The sequence below is a fragment of the Carassius auratus genome, chromosome 2, assembly GCF_003368295.1.
Source record: "Carassius auratus strain Wakin chromosome 2, ASM336829v1, whole genome shotgun sequence".
Lineage (NCBI taxonomy): Eukaryota > Metazoa > Chordata > Actinopteri > Cypriniformes > Cyprinidae > Carassius > Carassius auratus.
In genome coordinates this window covers 4,195,554-4,215,776 of record NC_039244.1, presented here as the reverse complement: position 1 = coordinate 4,215,776, position 20,223 = coordinate 4,195,554, and the positions used below count along the sequence as shown (strand labels likewise).

The window sequence follows — 20,223 nt, the reverse complement described above, 5'->3', positions numbered from 1 at the left end:
GGAGTTTCATGTGAAGGAGAAAAAGTTCCCCTTGCAGATTTCAGGAATGTTCAATTTGGTCTTTTCTTGGAATTTGGTTCAATTCACCACACTGACAACCAAAAGCTGCTTGCTTTGTCAGAAGATAAGAACTGTTCTGTGTGAACTGTGCTTTATATATCACAACACTAATGACAAGAGACATTGGGCCTTTTTTCCCCCTGTGAAATTTTGCTGTGACTGCGCTTTTAGTCTAGAAAAGAGTTAATGACGTGAAGAAACCAATCTAAGTGCTTGAAACGACATACTGGTGATGCCTTCTGGTCGAAACAGTGTAAATGCAGATAATACTGATCTGAGATCAGGCAAAATCTATATTAACACTGGTTCATCATGTGATCACGGGCAGCAGCAAACCATTGAATTTTCGACATATTTCGAAACCGTTATGACATAAAGCTTTGTTAACTGAAATAATGTGACTTTGGAAATTTGATATTATTTGATATGTGACATTTGGGTTTTGTCATTTTGAAAACATTGAAGGAGTTTCCCTGAGAGAATTAAATGCATGCATGCAAAAAAAAAAGAATTTCTGATAAAGCACTTTAAATTAAATGTCGATCCGAAGAAATAAAGCTCATCGACTTAAATGTGTCTTCAGTTACTTGAAGTATTTAGTCATTAGAATGAGTGGCATTTGATTATTTTCACGAAATATTCATTATGATGCACTCCCGACAGAGATGCCACCCTTAAAATGATTGTTATTAATGGTGTGTTTGCCTGTTGTCATAATGCAGTAATGCTCATTAGCAGCATTGTTAGTATGAAATGTTGGGTGGTATCGGAGGGTTAATTAATAAGAGGAATATTGTTCAGACTCATTAACCGACACCTGTCTGACTGCTGTCAATATTAAAATACCTTGGAAAAGTTGGAAAATCTAAAGAAATCCAGTAGCTTACCGTCAATATGATTTTATTTATTGCCATTTAGCCATTTATTTATTGTCATTTATTAAGATATTTATTTATTAACATTTATTTAGTCCTTTATTTATTGCTATTTATTTCTGTTTATCAAGCCGTTAATACATTTTTTATTTCAATTTATTTATCCATATATTTATTTGCTGTTTATTTATTTTTGCCATTTATTTCAATCTATTTAGTCATTTTTACCGCCATTTTTTTATTGCCACTTATTTAACGACCACCTATGAAAGGAAGAAGTTCATTTTTCCAATCAGACCTACTGTTGTTAAATGTTTATTTGATTGTGTTCATTAAATGTGCAAATGCATGCTTGCATGAGAATGCTAAAACCACTCCTTCAGACGGCACTCATCAGCATGTGCACTCTTAGTAGCAATCACTTAGTTCTCTGCTGACAACATGGCTTTACAGACCCATTTACTATGACGCAAGTGATTTGTAGAATTCACAGACGAGATGCATTAATTTGTTCAGCGCATCACACAGCATGTTCTTAATATTGCTTTGCAAAGATGTGTGGCACTGTTATATTCTCATCAAAGCATCTGGATCAGATGATTAAAAGAACAATAGTGCAATTTTTTCAGTCAGAGAGAAAAACACCTCAAATCAAAAACCAAGTACAACCATTCATCCACATGCAAGCTCCCTGAATGAAAAATGCTGGAAAGTATTGGGAAAATGTCAAATTTGAAATCGTCCACTGGAAGTCAGTGAGATTTTTCGTGTCTCTGACTCATCCTAAACTCATTTGGGACTCGTTTGGCATCTCAGACCTTCATGTTATGCCACAGTTAGCTCCTTTACACTGAATCTTGTATATTTTTGGGGTTCTTGTAATTTTTGTGTGCAGTATGCAGTATGCAGTCCACGAATGGTGTATGCTTTCTCTCTTGGTTTGCTGTTTTCACATTCATTGGAGAGAGACCTTCTAACGTCCTCCTGTGAGACCTTTCCTCTGTCAACACGGCCGCTGGGATTGACCTGTGACATTTGAGAGACTTTCACCTTTGTAGGCTGTGATGTCTGTTGGTTTCATTCAACTCCAAAGATTTTTAAAGCTTTTTAAAGAACCACTTGTTGGTGTGGATCATCTAGAGAGCCTTTCTTTAGTCCCAAAGTCTAATGTTGCTCATTGGTATCTGAATTTCTGCTTTGGGAATTAAATTTGCTGCAGTCTTTGTTGTGTGAAATAAGTGTAAGCCCATAAAATGAATGGCTGGTTGACTGTGTTTTATTTTAAGGCTTAAGTAGTTGCCTTAAATTATAAGAATGCCTTTCAAGACTCCTCTTATTCTGGCCAAATATTAAGCAGCGCATGTATCCTGTAATGAGGTTGCATTTGTTAAAAGTCATCCAAGATGGTAGAAATACAACAAAAATAACAATAAGAAATCCAAGAAATTGGATATTTTTTCATATTTGAGATTAATTTGCCATAATATTGTGTTGTTGTTATTGTCAGTGAGCTCAGCTTTCTTCAATGGACTTTGACTCTGTTGCTCTGCAGATGTGTGTGCGTGTTGGATATTAATAATGTGTTTGCACATTACTTTTTAAATTTTTAGAAAGTACTTTTTTTTTTTTACTGCTAGACTACCGTTCAAAAGTTTTTATTCAATGTTTTTAAAAGAAGTCTCTAATGCTCACCAAGGTTGTATTTTTTTTTTAAATCATAAATACAGTAAAATCGGTATATTGTGAAATAGTATTATATAAGTGTGTTTTATGATGTAATTTATTCCTGTGATACAAAGCTAAATTTTCAGCTAAATTTCTCCAGTCTTCCGTGTCACACGCTGATCATATTTATAGTGTTTTGTGATGCCACTGGTCAAGGTTGATGTGTCTAGTGATGATGTGATGGGTCACAGGAGGTCATGACGTCATGGTTAGAAGCTCTCAGCCTCCTTACACTGTCACTTAAAAGAGAAGAATAGTAGAGTATAGAGAGCAGGAGGAGGCGAGGACCTTCAAACAAGACCTTTGAAGAGCTCCGAGTAGACGGAGGGGAGCCCTCATGTGTGGCACAGAGAGCATCTCCATAGATGAAAGCGGCCCAGTGCTGATGTGTCTGAGACTTTGCCCTGGCATTATCTCCTTCCTCCTGCATCAGGTAATTGAAAGCCCTTTGAAAGAGTCATCATCATCATCATCAGGAATGAACAGCAGGCAGGAGACACAGGTAGAGCGGAGAAGCTAAACACAGAGACAGGACTCGAATGATAATTGTTTTTAATAGGGGGATGCGATGTAAATTACTGGAAAGTCGTGACTTAGTGGTTGGAGAGTTTAACTCCTAACTCTAAGGTTGTGGGTTCGAGTCTCAGGCCGGCAATACCACGACTGAGGTGCCCTTGAGCAAGGCATTGAACCCCCAACTGCTCCCCGGGTGCCTCAGCATAAATGGCTGCCCACTGCTCCGGGTGTGTGTTCACGGTGTGTGTGCGCACTGCTGTGTGTGTGCACTTTGGATGGGTTAAATGCAGAGCACAAAGGTCACCATACTTGGCTGTATGTCACGTCACTTAAATTAAACGCCATTTTGGAGAACATCCGCTGAATGCAAACTTCGTACGTGTCAGCCACGACACAAGGATACTTTTTGTATGTGTATTTATGCTTTGCTTTGCTTTGTATATGAATAGCACACCCGTGTAGTGCGGCTGACACAGAATAGCGTGGATATTCTACTAATGTTATATTTTTATGCTCACTGCTAAAGGTCATTGTAATAATGAGAATTTGAGTTACAGAACCAAGGGGGTCAAAGTTTGGCTGATTAACTTCAGTTAGACTCGTACTGTAAAAACTCCATTATGGCAGCAATAAGTGAGTTCCTCAAGTATCTGTGTGATCTGACAAAATGAACATTTTGGTAGCTTTATATAAAGCAAGTATTTCATTATATTATAGTAAATGTTTTACCAGTTTACTCAGAATTGCATGGATGATTTTCACCATGTTTTGGAAATCTTCGTCACTAACCTGCTGCTGTGTCTCGGCTTTCAATAACAGCTGTCCCTGAACCTCTCCCTAGAGAAATAACATTTCCAGTGTGAGGAATTAGATCTCTGCATTAGTCTCAGGCCGGTCAGCCCAGCTTTCAGCCTTATTGGATTTTCGGGGTGTTCAGGAAACTCCATTATGTAATGGCCCCATTGTGCGAAGCAGATGGAAAAATACAAAAGCACAAGAAACAAAAGGAAGGATGAACTTAATCAACTGATTTTCGATAAGAGCAGTGTAAGGGAACATAAGTGAACCACAGCATGGTGTCACGACTCTGGAGGGGTTCAGTATGTTTTTAACAGCATTTATAGAGCATTCCATGCTTTCGAAATAAACATCACAGCTAAACTGCTGGGAAGCAATGAAACCCATGTATATTCTTAGCATTTTTTATGTACTTAGCAGTTCAGAAAAATTTAATTAATGAATTTGAGAAATTTTACTTTGTGTTAATACTTTTAAATGCAGATTTTGGTCTCTTTTGTCAAACTGTAAGGATTGACAGGTAAAATACTTAAAAGTTTTTCCATTTTGACTCAATATTTCAATTGCAGGCATTCTCTGGCCAACCAAATGTTATCTTCTAGATCAGATTAACATCATGTTAATATTTATTTGAATTAGAATCATAAAAATATTGCAAACCATAACTGTCACGATCATTGGATGGAGTGCCCATGAACTTCAGAAGAGGGCACTCCACTCAGGACCATTCCATCCATCAACCACCAGATGTCACTTGGACACTAGCACCTCTCATACTGTTGCACCACACCCGAACTACATTCCCCATGAGTCAGTGCATCACAATCACCTTGCCACACCTGCACCTCATTCATCAGCCATTTTCCTTGCCACACCTGCACCTCATTTACACACATAAAAGCAGCACGATCACTGTCACTCACTGCAAAGTCTTGTTTAGCCTGTCTGACATTTCCGAGTGTTTTTCCTAGTGTTTGTTCTTCCCGTGTATTATCTTGTATTGTATAACCGACTCTGATTCTCTGCTGCCTGCCCTGATCTCTGCTTGTTACCGTTAATGATTCTGGACATCCCTAACATACCTGACGCCGTTCCTGATTTCTGCCTGTATGACCATTCTATTAATAAAATTCTGCAAATGGATCCGAACACCTCTGACTCCCTGTTACAATAACAATACATACAATTGTTGACAGGTGATTAATATACTCCTTGACAATAGGTAATTTGGAGATCAAATATTAAAATGTTTTATTGTTTTTAAGAGGTGTTTGTTTAGTAACAAAGTAGTTGACAGATATTGTGTTGACAAGGAAAATTTTATATTTTCTTATTTGAAAGAAAATGTTATTTAAAAGTATATTTTTCAAAGGCATTCAGATTGTAGAAACAAATTTAATATAGATAATCTTGACTTTTCAATTTTTTATTCATTATTTTGATTTCAAGGCAATAAAAAAAAAAACACTGCAATTTCAGGGAAGTAAAGGCATTTTTTTGCAACCTGAAAAAGATGCACAAAATATATGTTTGAGATGTGAGTATTTGATGTTTTTGAACATAATATGTAATTATCACCATTGGACATAAAATGTATACTTAATTACAAAAAAAAATATATATATATATAGATATTATTATATTATTATTATATATTAATGTATATGTATGTATGTGTGTGTATATATCCAGTCTTCAGTGTCACATGATCCATCAGAAAACATTCTAATATGCTGATTTGCTGCCCAAGAAACATTTTTGTTGTTGTTGTTATTATTATCAAAGTTGAATGCAGTTGTGCTGCTTAATATTTTTGTGGAAACGGCAACACTTTTTTTCAGGAATCTTTGAATAGAAAGTTAAAAAGAAAAGCATTTCTTTGAAATAAAAATCTTTTGTAACATTATAAATTTAATTACTATCAATTCTGATGAATTTAATGCATCCTTGCCGAATAAATTATTTTATTAAATAAATAAATAAATACTGCCCCCAAACATTTGAACAGTAATGTATATATGAGCATAGTTGGAGACGTTTTTAAGATCCCATCTGAAAGAGAACCATGAGTTCAAATATAAGAAGCGAGAGACTTAGTCTCTCTTAATTTCATTGCTCTCTCGGAGAGCCAATCGAGATGTTAAACTTCCATAATGTTCAGCTCCTAAAAAATAAATTGATAATGCCCGCTCATAGACTTTTTTATTTTCTAGAATTCTTGAATTTGTTCACTGTGAAGTCTCCTGATCTTAAAGACTAATCTGTTTGTCGTCTGCAAGTCCTGAAAGAAAAATGGAGCAATCATTGGATCATCTGGTAAATGGAAGTGAAGAATAGAGCAGTGTGTGTGAATGTTTGTGTTAATGTGTATCTGACAGTAGGGTGGCACATCAGCTAACAGGCGTATAATCTCACTCTGCTCTTCAGCTGCAGGCTAATTGGCCTCTTCATCTCTCTAGTCACAGTTTGTGACTTTAATTCCTTTCTATTTCTCCTTTTCCCCCTCACCTCCTCGGTCACCCCCCTTCCAGCATAATAAGACGCCTAAATGTTATTGCATAGCGAGTTTTTCATTGCCTATGGGTGTTTTCACATCAATTTGCACGGTTGTTAATTGTTTACTAATTGTTTTTTTTATAGTTTTTAAGTAATCATGCTAGATGAGCATCTTTTCGACCATTGCAATATGTCGTTGTTGTGTTTTTTTTTATCATTCTTTTGCATTTGGTCTTTTTTTTAATGTTAGAACTATGACTTTCACACCAATCCATGAAAATGATGGCAAACAAACCAAAAGCTCTAGTGTGAAGGTCTCAATTATTTTGCATTTATGAGCTATAATGAGAGAATTGCTCCCTTATGAGTATGATACTGGATAGTAAATCTCAGATCATTCACTCTTGGATGAATTTGAGAAATGTTTGAGTTCATGTTGAGATTTCTGACTCTGATTGGTATCTTGCCAAATCTGAGCATGTTTTAAAGCCTTGTTGACATTCTAGGAGATATTTTAACTGATCATTAGACACTATTGAGACACTACTATAGCTTTATTATTTTATTTCTGATAATGTTTATTTAATTTTAAGTAACAAAAAATATATATTTATGTTTTAGTTAACTATAATAACCCTGGAGATTTCTCATGGGGCTCAAACAAAAGCCTCCATTTGCTCTTTGTTTAATCTCATTGCTGTCCAAGAGAAACAATTGAGATATTAAAGAGATGTCGATTGTGATTTGTCCTATGGGAAGAGAGCCAGTTTGTCACTATTGATCTCCCTGTCATCACTGCTAGAGGCTTAGCTCCTCCCACCAACACTCATGAAATCAGGAGTCTGCCTCTATGTGAGAGAGAGAGAGAAAAAGAGAAAGAGAGGTCGAACTGCAGTACGCTCACACACTCCTGTTCTCAGACAAGAGTGAAGCACGAGGGACAGGAGGAGGAGCAGCAGGAGAAAACAGGGTTATGACGACTGCAGAGTCCTGAACGCAGCTCATCTGAAGAGGGGAATCTGTCTCTCCTCTCCTCTGCTCCGGCTCTGGCTCTGGGATTAAGTTTGTTTTTTCCTGTCTTGGCATCATGGAGTCTCCCACCAGAGAGATCGAGGAGTTTGAAAGCACGTCGCTCAAGTACTTACAACCCGACCAGATCGAGAAAATCTGGCTCCGACTGCGGGGACTGTGAGTATGAGCTTTTCAACATGTTGTCTTGTGTGTGTGTGTGTGTGAGAGAGAGAGAGTGTGTCCATCCAAGAGATTGACAAACATCCTGAATCTCATGTAAACATGTCAAATTCACTTTTCACCCAAAAATAAAAAGGAAAAAATAAGAAACGGTAATCAGAATAAACTCTAAACCAAGTTTTAGGACCGTTTTTGCATAGTGACCATAATTTTTTTAAATGAAAATTTAGCATTTTTTTTGTGGATTCTCTTTACTGAAAGTCACTTCCTGCAATACATTTTGTTTTGTTTGTTTAAATCAGTGTAAATTAAAGGCAGTACAACAAATATAATGACCGACAAATAATAATATTCACAATATTATTTATTTTATTTTATTATTTTTAAGTTGTATTATTATATTGTCATTCCATATGTCAGATTCATAATAAACAATGAAAATGGTGATTAATAATAAAATAATTAAACATTTAAAAAGCATTTTGGACACTTACTGGATTTGAATAGTCAAATACTGTAAAAACACACTAAAAATAATAAAATAATACATATATATAATTTTAAAATGTATTACTTTTTGCATTGTAGTAATGAGAATTTATTATTATTATTATTATTGTTATTTTCAATTGTCATGAAAATGGCCCCATGCAAAAAGTTAGTTTTTTTAAAAATCTTTTTTTATCTTGTTTCTTTTGTGTGTGTGTGTCTAAAATATGATTTTAAACCATTCTTGATTAATGCACTTAAGAAGATGCTTTAAAAAATATGTATATAGGTCATTTCACAGATACCTGGTGACTTTTTGTTAATATGTTTCAAATACTTCTCAAAAATATATTAAACAGCTCCATCATCTATAGACAAACTCATTTATTCACTGTCAATCACTTTTTCTCTTTGGCTGTTATTGAGTGGCTGGAGAAAAAGTCTCTATATTATCCCAGAATGAAATGCAATTTCCTCACTATGAGTGAAGAAGAAAAGACAAGAAGAGGAGGAGAAAGAAAAAGCGAATGAAAGCAAGAAAGAGATGAAAGGGGGAGGGTTGGTTGGTGACCTCATATATTTTTCCCCTTCATGTAGTAGAATAGTAACTTTCCTCTGTTCATGACGAGTATGATGAGTTTTTGTGTGTATTGAGTCTGTTAAAGTCAATTTTATTTCTATTTAGTTTGTTAAATGCATAGTTCTGGTCTTATTGTAAGTGATTCATTAGTGCAAATTAATCCAAAAAGGAAAATGTCTGTCTTCATAATCTTTTATTCAAACATAATAACTTGCTCCTCCTCTGAAATGACTTTTTCTTCATTGACAGACGTCAACAAGAACTCTTGGTAACACTTTTGTATAGGGGCCGATTCTCACTATTAACTAGTTGTTTATTAGCATGCATATTGGCTATTTATTAGTTTTTATAAAGCACATATTCTGCATGACCATATTCTACATATTCTACACGTTTGCACATGCACGTTTAATGTGTTCCACAAAAGTAATGCCAGATCATTATATTTGTGGTGAACTGTTCCTTTAAGAACGTTGTTGTTCTCTCTAATGGAGAGCCAAAAACAAGTGCACTTTTTTGCCAATATTGTGTTAGTCCCTTCACTTGGTTTGGATTACTGCCCGTCACAGGACGCCAGGCGGGTTGACGGGATGTTAAGCTGTTTTGCTGTTTTGGGCATGTAGAAGCAGCTGTAAATGTGGATGTTAAAGGTTACTGCAGTGGGTAAATCTGACCGCATCTACATTTAATCTCACTGAAAAGCCTCAAACACGCACAGCTGTCATGAGAGTGTGCACATTCGTGGACATGGTTTTGCACGTGCCCTTGAGCGCATACGACATCTTAATGGTGTGAAGACACACTCATAAACGTGTTTGGGGACTTTAGAAAGAAAAGGGAGACAGAAAGAAGGAGTTCAGGCAGCAGTGTAGGCTCATGGCAGGAATGAGTAATGATTGGGCAGCTGTGAATTTTCCTGTGCGTTGAATATTTGCTTCACCGTCCTTGTGTTGTTAATGGAGATACATATATGAGCTGTCAGTGATACACTGTAAAAACAAAACACTTTGAACAGCCTGTAAAGTCAATTTAATACCTTTCATAACAAAATTAATTTAGGTTCATGTCTCCAAAAAAAATAAATAAGGAAAAAACAACATATTTGACTGTATATCAAGTAGATAAACAGTAAGAGATTTTATTATTATTATTATTTATTTTCAGAAAGGGTGTGTGTTTGCATGTTATATGTTGATAGCTTAAAATAATTTTTTAAAAGTGGATGCAAAAATGTTTTTCAACTTGCAACCTTAAAAATAATATAACTAACAAAATATGTATAAATAATAATAATACAGTTTGTTTATGGATACTAACTCATATTCATATTTATGCTACAGTTAAAATAAATACATTAGACCATGAAACAGCAGGGTTTAAATATAATCTGTGTATGTGTGTGTTATTATTTATGAAATCTAATATAATTGTGTACAGTAGTAAAATGTAAGTTTTTTAACATGGTGTTCGTTTTGTTTCAGGAGGAAGTACAAGAAAACATCTCAGAGGTAAGGCGGAGAAGTTCTGAGGTGTGCTGAACTCATCACCATCCACTGTGAAAACCTCTTTCAGCAATAAAAGTGATTTCTCTAATATTTGTGTTCCATGTATGTATTAGCCAGATTCAGTAACATTCACTGGAAAAAAAAAAAAAATAGAGCTAAAACCACCTGAAGGTAGCTGGTCCAAACTGGTGTAGGTGGATGACCTCCCTTCAAATGTCAGCCGGTTTTATTTATTTTTTATGACTCCATGAAGAATCTTTAACATCCATGGAACATTTCCATTCCACAAAAGGTTCTAGAGACATGCATTAAGAAAAGTCTGTTATGACTTCCTGTTAACTTCAAGTGAGTTTAAACTGGATTTTCTAGCGGGGACTGGTATTAAAATGATGTAGTATTACTAGAAACACGTATTACAAATGGGCTCAGTTTTGACTTCCTGTTGATCTTGTTTTCTTATAAGAAGTGCTGGCACGTGATTCTGAAGTAATCTTGTTATGGAGTAGAGTTACTTATTGTTTTTTGAACATAGCAGATGGTTTGTTGCTGGTCCAAAGTGGCCTACTAGTACAAACCAGTATGATCAAGATCATTTAAGCCAAGTTAGTAGAGCAGCAGTTCACACAGATTGTTTTTTCTTTGCAATAACATAAAGCGAGTCGTGTACAGTATCACCAGAAACAAGTAAATGGGGTCAGTTTTGACTTCCTGTTGACTTTAAGTTGGTTTGATATGGATTTTTTTCTGCAGCCACTGTCCTAAAATATTTTCCAAATTTCTGATGAATTCCCATAAGTATGGAAGCTTGTTTCCACCTTTGGATAAAATATCTCACAATTTATTTCACATAAACTCAGTTTATATCTTGCAATTCTGACTTTTTTCCTCCTAATTTTGAGAAAAACAGTCAGAATTGTGAGACATAAATGCAGAATTGCAATAAACAGAATTATGAGATATAAATGCAGAATTGTGGTCAGAAATCTCAATAAACTCAGATTTGTGAGATATAAGTGTAACTGTAAGAACTGTAAGCTAAAAATGCAAAAATGAAAGATATAAAAGCTGCATTATGAGATAAACTCAAATTTGTGGTATGCATACAGAATTGTAAGATCTAATTGTATAATTGCAAGATATAAACTCGGATTTGTGAGCAATAGATGCAAAATTGCAAGTTATAAATGCAGAATTGTGAGCTGTAAACTCAAATTTGTGATTTAAATGCAGATTTGCGGGAAATAAATTCATAATTGCAAAAAATTAATTCAGAATTGCAAGATATGCAGAACTGTGAGATATAAACTTGGAATTGCAAGAAAGTAAGCCTCAATTCTGAGTTCGTCTCATGCAATCCTGACTATTTTTCTGGTTGAATTGTGTGATACAAACTAGAATTAAACAGAAAAAGTCTCAATTACAGAACCAAGCTTTCGTCATAACAACTGCCTGGAGGTGATTATAGAGTAAGCATGTGATTGAGTAGAGTTACCTTGTGCATTTATCAGAATTACATGGCAACACAAACCACAGAAAAGGCGCAGCGTTTGAATGCAGTATGTGGCACTCTGCATTGGCGAAAACATCTGTTGAAACAAATGTGCTTCGGCCTGCACTGAGCACTCTGCAATTATGAGTGAGAAGAGTTGGGGGGGGGGGGGCAATAACAGAGAAAGAAAGATGTCAGGAGAGCCGATGCTGAAACGTAACGTAAAAAAAGAGCGAATGAGAGAAACGCAGAGAGAGAGAGAGATGGTTAAGTCTAATATTAGAGCGAGAGTGGGTTTGAATGGGGAGGGCTCAGCGGAGACTTTCCTCCACTAACAGAGGGAGGGATGACTTCCTGTGCAGCTCCTCTCTGATTGACAGCTCAATGGGAGTCTGGGTAATTATGGAAGGCTAATTGGCTGCAGAGCATTCTGGGACTCTGTCATTACAGACGCAACAGGACAGTTACAAACACGTGTGTGAGAGCATTCACACAGACACACATGTAGTACATGAAGAAAGACTGGAGGATCGTTCATTAATTTTCATTTTCAATGAACTGAGCCATCATTATTAATGCAACTAGTAGTATTTCTGTTCATTTAAATTAAGTACAATTAGTATATGCAGTTCAGAAAGCAGTAAGAATTACTAAAATAAATTTTATTCAGGATGCATTAAATTGATCAAAAGTGAAATTTATAATGTTTCCAAAAAAAAAATCTATATATTTTTTTACTTTCTGTTTATCAAAGAATCAAAAAAAAAAAAAAAAGGTATTGTGGTTTCCAACAAAATATTAAGCAGCATAGCTGTTTTCAACATTGATAATAATCAGAAATGTTTCTTGAGCAGCAAAGCAGCATATTAGAAAGATTTCTGAAGATCATGTGACACTGAAGACTGGAGTAATGATGATGGAAAATTCAGCTTTTATAACAAAAAATAAATTACACTTTAAAATATATTTACATGGAAATAGTTATTTTAAATTGTAATAATATTTCAAAAACATTATCTTGTGAAACATCTTTTAATTAATTTAAAATCTATATGTATATAACAACTAATTATTGTAAGAGAATGTTAATGTAAAATAAAATAAAAATTTATTATATAATATGTAAATTATATAAAATAAATGTATATATATATTTTAATAAAGATACAGTATATCACATTTCTTATATTTTCATGAGTATTTATATAAATATAAACAAAAAACATGGAATAATTAACACTTAAAATATTTTACTGTAATAATTTGAATAAAGTTCAAATGACAATCATAGAAAGAATTGGATTGCCAGTGTTTCACATGCAATGATAGTTCACTACTCTATATGATCATTTTATGGTGCTTTGGAGCGTGTTTGGACACTATGCTTTTATTAATTGGAAAAAAGAAACAACACAAGGCTAAATAATTTGGCACAAGTTTCATTTTCTCTTTAAGAAGCTCTTTTCCCTGTATTTCATCATTAAAATTCTCCTGTGTTATCTTATGTTATGGTGTGTTATGTCATTCAGACCAGTTTTTAGAAATCATTCAGAACAGTTCAACAGCATATGAAGTTAATCTCAAAAGATATTGAGCTTTTCCTTTGCGGGCCCCTGGTTTTTAATCCAAATTTGTGAATCTTGTTGGAGATCTACAGTGGCAGAAGGTCTAAGAGCTCTCGCACCTGGAGATGGCTCCTTTGAGTAAATATAGGCTGTAAATATGGCTGATAATCAATGCAGGATTAATTGATGCAGAATGTTGGAGTGGTGGCTGCAGACACTCACAGAAGGTAAAGTGAAGAGCGTTGGGCTAATTCGGTACTGAAACACCTGCATGGTAAATGACACCAGCAATCACACACACTTCACATGAGCTCTTCAAAGCCTCTCCACATCCCCACTGATGATAAGAGTGAGTCCTGAATGTTGTGTGAGTGTGTGACACAAACAGGCAGATTTCTCTTAAAATATAATCAAATGCAATTTATCTGTAATTAAAGTGGTGTCGTGAAGTGTTTGTACCCTGTATACAGTGTATACTGTCTACTTTAAAAAAGTGTGTGAAACAGTATGCGGTGATACATTTTTAATAAATATTCTATGTCATCACATGATCTTCTTATCTTGTTTCATTTAGCTAGTTATCCAATTCTTATGTAAGAAATAAATATTATTTATTATTTTCGGTTAAAATGAAAAAAAAAAACATGATTTCCTGCTTTTGAGAAATTTAGACCAAAAGTGACAGTAAGGACAGTTATAATTTCTATATAGAATTCTATATAAATTTCTGTTTTTGTTTGTCATTTTTATTCATGAAAAATCCTGAAAAATTATCTCATATTTTCTACAAACATATGAAGCAGCACAACTGTTTTCAACACTGATAATAATAAGAAATGTTTCCTGAGCAGCAAATCAGCATATTAGAAAAGAAAGATTTCTGATATTCACATAGAAAACAGTTATTTTAAATTGAAATAATATGTCACAAATAACTGTTTACTGTTTTTTTTTTATCAAATAAATGCAGCCTTGATGAGCATAAAGGAATGCATTCAAAGACAAAGTTTTTAAAAATCTTACTGATAAATCCAAAAAAGTTAATTATTAGAAATATAAATATACAATATGTTTATAGCTAATTAGCGAGTGTTATGAGAATTTGAGCAAATTTGGGAATAAAAAAAAAAGTAATTTTAAAATAAAAAATATTTACGTTTTTTAAGTTTATTTATTTTTAAATATTTTAATAAATATTGCATATTTATGTTTATTTTACATTTTAATGTTTAGCTTTTTTAATTAAAAATTACAATAAATCTAACCGTAACAAACTCCAATGTTGATGTTTCTGGGGTCTTTAAAAAATGTGATGAATATGGCTTTTAGTTCATTTCATCAGGTTGAGTGCACTGCATTGTGGGACGCACTGTCCATTGAGGAGTGATTAGTTTAATTTACTGCACATGTTTTGACTCCTGCAGTAGATCATGTACTGTATTCAGTATATACAAAACATTTGCATGCAGAAAGTGTAGTATGAGCAGTGTGCTTGTTCACTTACATTCAATGTTGCTGTTTGATTCCTGCTCTCTTTCCACAGTGACAGAATCTTGATAATGAGGGGGGTGATTTATTCCGATTCATGCTATTGCATTCCTCTGCTCTCTGATTCTCCTCCCACTCCTTTCTCTTTCTCCGCCCCTTTCATCTTTTCTTGTCTCTCTCTCCGCCACCCTCTGTTTCTGTCTGGCCTGTCAGGTGCTTTTTAAGGCTCTGTGTAATTGTCATGATCGCACTGAGTTGCTTTGTGGAAGCAGGTGTGAGTCCGTCCCCTCATAATGCACTTCCTCTGCCCGGCATCTTTATTAAACACATACATGTGCATTTAGCCATAGAGCACATTATCTTTGAGAAAAGAAAATGCAAAAATGTGCAAGAAACCAGTTTGACCATTTCAGCGCTGGTGTTACTGCTCCATTGAAGGATTTTTGGTATTTTTCAGCATTTTATTGACTAAAAAGTATTTCTATACTATACTACTACAAATCACCAATTCATTTAAATAAAATATTTTCCTTCTTTCTACTTAATTTGTGATAATGTTTCCTGCACAGCATTTGAACTTAACCAGACTTCACATCAAGATTCCAGCTGTAATAATAATAATAATAATAATAATATTTATTTATTCCTAGTGTTTAGGAAAAATGTTTCTATCCTCGCTATGATCGGGTGGAGCAAGTTTCTGAACACAATAAGCTTAACTGATGTGTAAATGTGGACAGTCAAATATTAATATCTTTGTGACTTTATAAAGTCAAACAAAAAAAATGTCTTTTGTTAATAGTTCAGTATACACTGTAGCTGTTTTACAGCAGATTACATTGCTGAACTGAGCCATTTAGGCACCAGATAATTATATCGGGTCTGACTAGTAATTATACACATATAAACACCTTGGCATCATGGTAAAACTAGTCAATGTGAAACTAGCTTCCCTTAATGGCTTTACATTTGGTTGTGAGTTGTGGATATCTGAATATGTTTGCATAGTATTTTGAACTTTTTTCATTTCAAAAGGACATGAACAATCTTTCTTCCATGAAATAGCGGTCCCTTTAAAGTATTGCCTTTCATGTTTAGTTTTGGCAGGTGTAAATTGATTTTTCCTCTCTGTGAACAAAAGAAAAAGCAGTCCACGCAGTCTAATATTTTCAGGCCTTCATATCATCTGCACTGGCACGATAGATCATAAACTCTCACTCATGTCAACATTGCAGCAAACTCCATATACTGTCAGCACTCAGATTTACACAGATGATTGCTTTATTCACTGTTGAGTATCTCTCCTGGTGCTAATGAACCATTCATTCCACTTTATTACCTCTGCCCTCCTGCGATGTTGTGCCAGGCATCACCAATCCATCAGCTGCTCCCATCTGACAGAGTGAAATAACATGACTGATATTGAACCGGCTGTGGAGAAACTATTCATTATTTACTCTGGCTGATGTTTGTGTGTGTGTGTGTGTGTGTGTGTGTGGCTAATAGTGGAACATTTTTAAAGAAATGGTTTCCCAAAAAAGGATCATTCATCAGTCATCATTTACTAACCCTCATGTCTTTTTAAACCAGTATGACTTGATTCTGAACACGATGTTCTTGCTGTTCTTTTCCATACATTGAAAGTGGAAGGTGATTTTAATACGGCTGCAACTAACAATTATTTTGATTTTCAGTGAATCTGTAGATTTTTTGTTTGGTTCATTTTATCGAAAGACCAATTTTATCTGAAAAAAAGGTTTGACAGGTTAACTAATGTATAACTTAATATGCAATGCTCGCAGACCTGATTAAACGGCGTTGATTATTTTTCATAACTATAGATACGATGCAAGTTGTTCATAGAGCATGACGTGGTATAAAGTCTTTTAAGGTAAACAAATTGGTAACTTTATTGGAAGAACAAATGCACATTATAAGTCATTATTAACTTTAAATGATTGTGTTTAATTGTATGGAAAAGAGTGTGGGCATTTTTCAGAACATGTGACAGTGACATCACTGACAATTGAAAGTATTTGTCTTTAGCTGGGTTTTTGAGGTGGTAACCTGTGAAGGGTATTTTAAAGCCCTCCTCACTGCGGGACTTCTGCGTTAGTGGTCTGCTATTCTTCTCCTAATGAATCAGGCTTAACTGGGCTGTTAATAGAATATTAATCAGTGCAGGACAGCCCGTGTTTCACAGAGAAACCAATCTTTGAAATGCTCAGAACAGACCTGCATGCAATTATCCACGGTTTGGAGTATTATATTGAAAGTGACCATTAAAGCAGTAAATCTACATTTTCCTAATGCTTAATACATTAGTATGCATATTAGTGTTTGGTCTGCTTTTTATGGTAAATACAAGTGAATTGAGGACACACGTTCATTTTTTTTGTTGTATGCAGAGGACAAAGTGTGGACATTAATCTAGAAGAGCAATGAGTTTTACATAAAAGCAAATTATTTTTATGCTTTTCTCATGCAGTGTCTCAACATTGCCTGCTTATTAACTTGTTGACTCGTGAATATTTTATAATACAATGCAGTTTGTTCTCTTTAACAAAATGTGATTTACTCTGACATAATTTGCTATTTATCTTGCATGCTAAGGCAGTTACCATCACTATTCCAGTTGCTCATACATGCTAAATTAATAGTCATGATATTTATCCCTGAGAATTAATTTTACAGATCGTGATTTACTACTTCAAGTCATATGGGATGTTGAATAGAGGCGAGCTCTTTTCTACTTGGACATGCATTGAATAAACCAGAATAGAGATTTGGGGGTGGGCTTTTTGACTCGGCCTAGTAAACAACCACCTTAACAACTGCTAGCAAAACCTTGGCAACCACCTACATCACCCTAGCACTGTGGTGGCGTGTTTGGCACAGGCGAGCACCACTCACATTTGATGGAGATGAATAGCAACTAGAAGGTAGATTCTGAGGAGAACAACACAGGCAGCATATACTGATATTTTCTCGGTGTTGTTACACTCACCTGTCACCTGTGTTCATCACCTCGGTTGAGTGATTTGGTCCTTCCGCTCTTGGGTCAACAAAAAAACTCCATTAAGAATGAGTCACCGTGCAGGCAGCAGGTCAGGTTTGCTTCCCTTGACAATGTCTGCTGTCATGCAGCTACAATAGAGATTTCATCAGTGTGAGGTGGACTAACTCCTTCAGAAACCTGGATCTTTAAAGAAGTTGAAGTGAGCAACACACAATATTGTGCATATAAACATATATATACTATTCCATATATAAATATGGAACTTTTAAGATTTGTTTAAATGTTTTTAAAAGAAGTCTCATATGCTCACAGAGGCTGCTTTTGTTTACAGCAAAATACAGTCAAAAGTCGAACTTTTATAATTTATTATTTTAAAATAATTGTTTTCTATTTGAATATATTGTAAAATGTGGTTTATTCCTGTGATGCAAAGCTGAATTTTCAGCATCATTTCTCCTGTCTTCAGTGTCACATGACCCTTCAGAAATCATTTTATATGCTGATTTGTTGCTCAATAATTCATAATGGTTCTTATTATTATCAATGTTAAAAACTGTTTTACCTGCTTAATATTTTTGTGGAAACTGTGATACTTACATATTTTTTGTTCCAAAATTCTTTGTGGAATAGAAAGCTCTAAAGAACAGTAAAATAGAATGTATTTGAAATAGAAATCATTTTGATATTTTCATCAGGCGACAGTGTGACTAACTGACCTTTAGTTCTGAAAATAAGGACAGAAATCATTATACCCTGAGTGCCGGTCCTCACTTTCCCCAGGTTATATGACACTCGAAAATGTTTTTAGTCACAGTGCAGTTTAATTATTATGGATTTACAAAAATCCAAGCATGTTTCATAACCTCAAGTTACATATGGGCAAAATCGATCAATCTATCCCATCAGGCACTGTGTTCAAAAATCATTTTATACTTTACAATCCAACTCTAAACTTCTACAGAATGAGCTCCACAAGAGTGAAAACAGTTGTTGGATGTCATTTTCTAAATTTAAAGCTTTAGCAGTACCTAAAATAAATAGTTTTTGATAAGAGGTTACTTTTTCACTTATTTGATGTCTGTAGTTTAAAGAGGCACTTGTTTGCATGTTTGCTTTTTTGCTACTTAAATTTGTACACAGTGACATGAACTAGAGATTTTTGAGATTTTGAAAATATGCCCTTCAGTGCATGTTCATAGTTCTCTGATGCTGGTCATTGGTCACATGACATGCAGGAAAAAAAAAAAAATCATAGATACTGATAGTAAGATATATTCTAGTAACATGGAAGAGTCTTCTTCCATCTTTCCTTCCCTAACGTCTCTGGCGTGCCATCTGGATCCCTCAGTAACTACTCGTCTGTTTAATCCAGATTACTCCTCTATTTTTCTTTTAAAGGACACATGTCAACACAACCCATCAGCGCCTGCTGATTTTCTCCAGTGGTTGTTTTAGAGATGCGCTTGTGTCATTTACTACCAGTTTTTGTGTGGATACTCGAGAGAGAAAGACTGGATAAGGATTTTGCACAAAAATCTTTTCCCCTTTCATTTTATGTACGTGTGTTTGAGAGTAAGTGAACATAAGGGTGAACATCTTCTTTTTCCTGGACATATCCTAGCTGGATTTCTAAATCGCTTAAAATAAGGAGTGGGTGACATGACTGAAATCTTATATCATGATTTGAGTAAATGTATTTCACGATAATGGTATATCCCGATATGCATTTATTTTTTCTGTAAGTAAGGTTTTTATGATCAGTTTCAGTTTCAGTTTTCGATACCCTTGATTTTTTTGTGATAAAATAAGAGCACTAAGCTAATTGCAACCAATAGGACAAAAATAAAAAGTCTACAATAGTACAAAGACACAAATGAAATGTAACCCTGATAGAGATGCTAGTCCAAAATCTCTACCAGTTGACAGATTTCTGGTTTGTGTAGGAATATCAGAGACTAGTGTTGTGTGCTTTCAGAAGTGCATCTGTAAATGTCTATAAAAGTTGAGCCAAATGTTGATTATAAATATATATTTTTATTTTTTTTGTGTGTTTTATGCATTTTGTAGCCTACATGGAGCACTTCAAATCAATGTTTTTGATTTCAGTTAGTTTGCTCTCTAGGTAGCTGTCAATATAGCTCACTAGGGATTGGAAGAGTGCCACAGTCTCCCATTAAGATGTTACATTTAAATGCTTTATTTGAACAGCTTTAGTTAGTGGTCAGAGCTAATCAAAGGCGTTTACCATAAGCATCGTTAGCCAACTATGGTTGCAAGTTCTGTCGTTACCAACATAGTTAAACAAGTCTGTTCTGTTCAAATGAACGTTCACAAACAGCGTCACAAACCTCTTTGGTTGGAACAACAGCTCTCGACCTGTGGTTAGATGCATACAGTAGTTACTTGGTTGTAAGACATATGGACTTA

The 20,223-nt window shown here is 34.8% G+C and overlaps 1 protein-coding gene across 3 annotated transcripts in view; it reads left to right on the top strand.

Moving 5' to 3' along the window:
* Nucleotides 1-20,223, top strand: part of LOC113113158 (calcium/calmodulin-dependent 3',5'-cyclic nucleotide phosphodiesterase 1C-like) — a 61,162-nt gene that overhangs the window by 17,058 nt on the left and 23,881 nt on the right. Inside the window, exons 1-2 of one of the 3 annotated variants that reach the window (XM_026279341.1) lie at nt 7,346-7,658; nt 10,215-10,238. The exons of 1 other annotated variant lie outside the window; for it this stretch is intronic. In XM_026279341.1, the coding sequence (XP_026135126.1) occupies nt 7,558-7,658; nt 10,215-10,238 (125 nt within the window). In that variant the 5' untranslated portion in view covers nt 7,346-7,557. Of the gene's footprint in view, nt 1-7,345; nt 7,659-10,211; nt 10,239-20,223 lie in introns of those variants that run through there. One more of the 3 variants, XM_026279336.1, reaches the window with a different exon arrangement.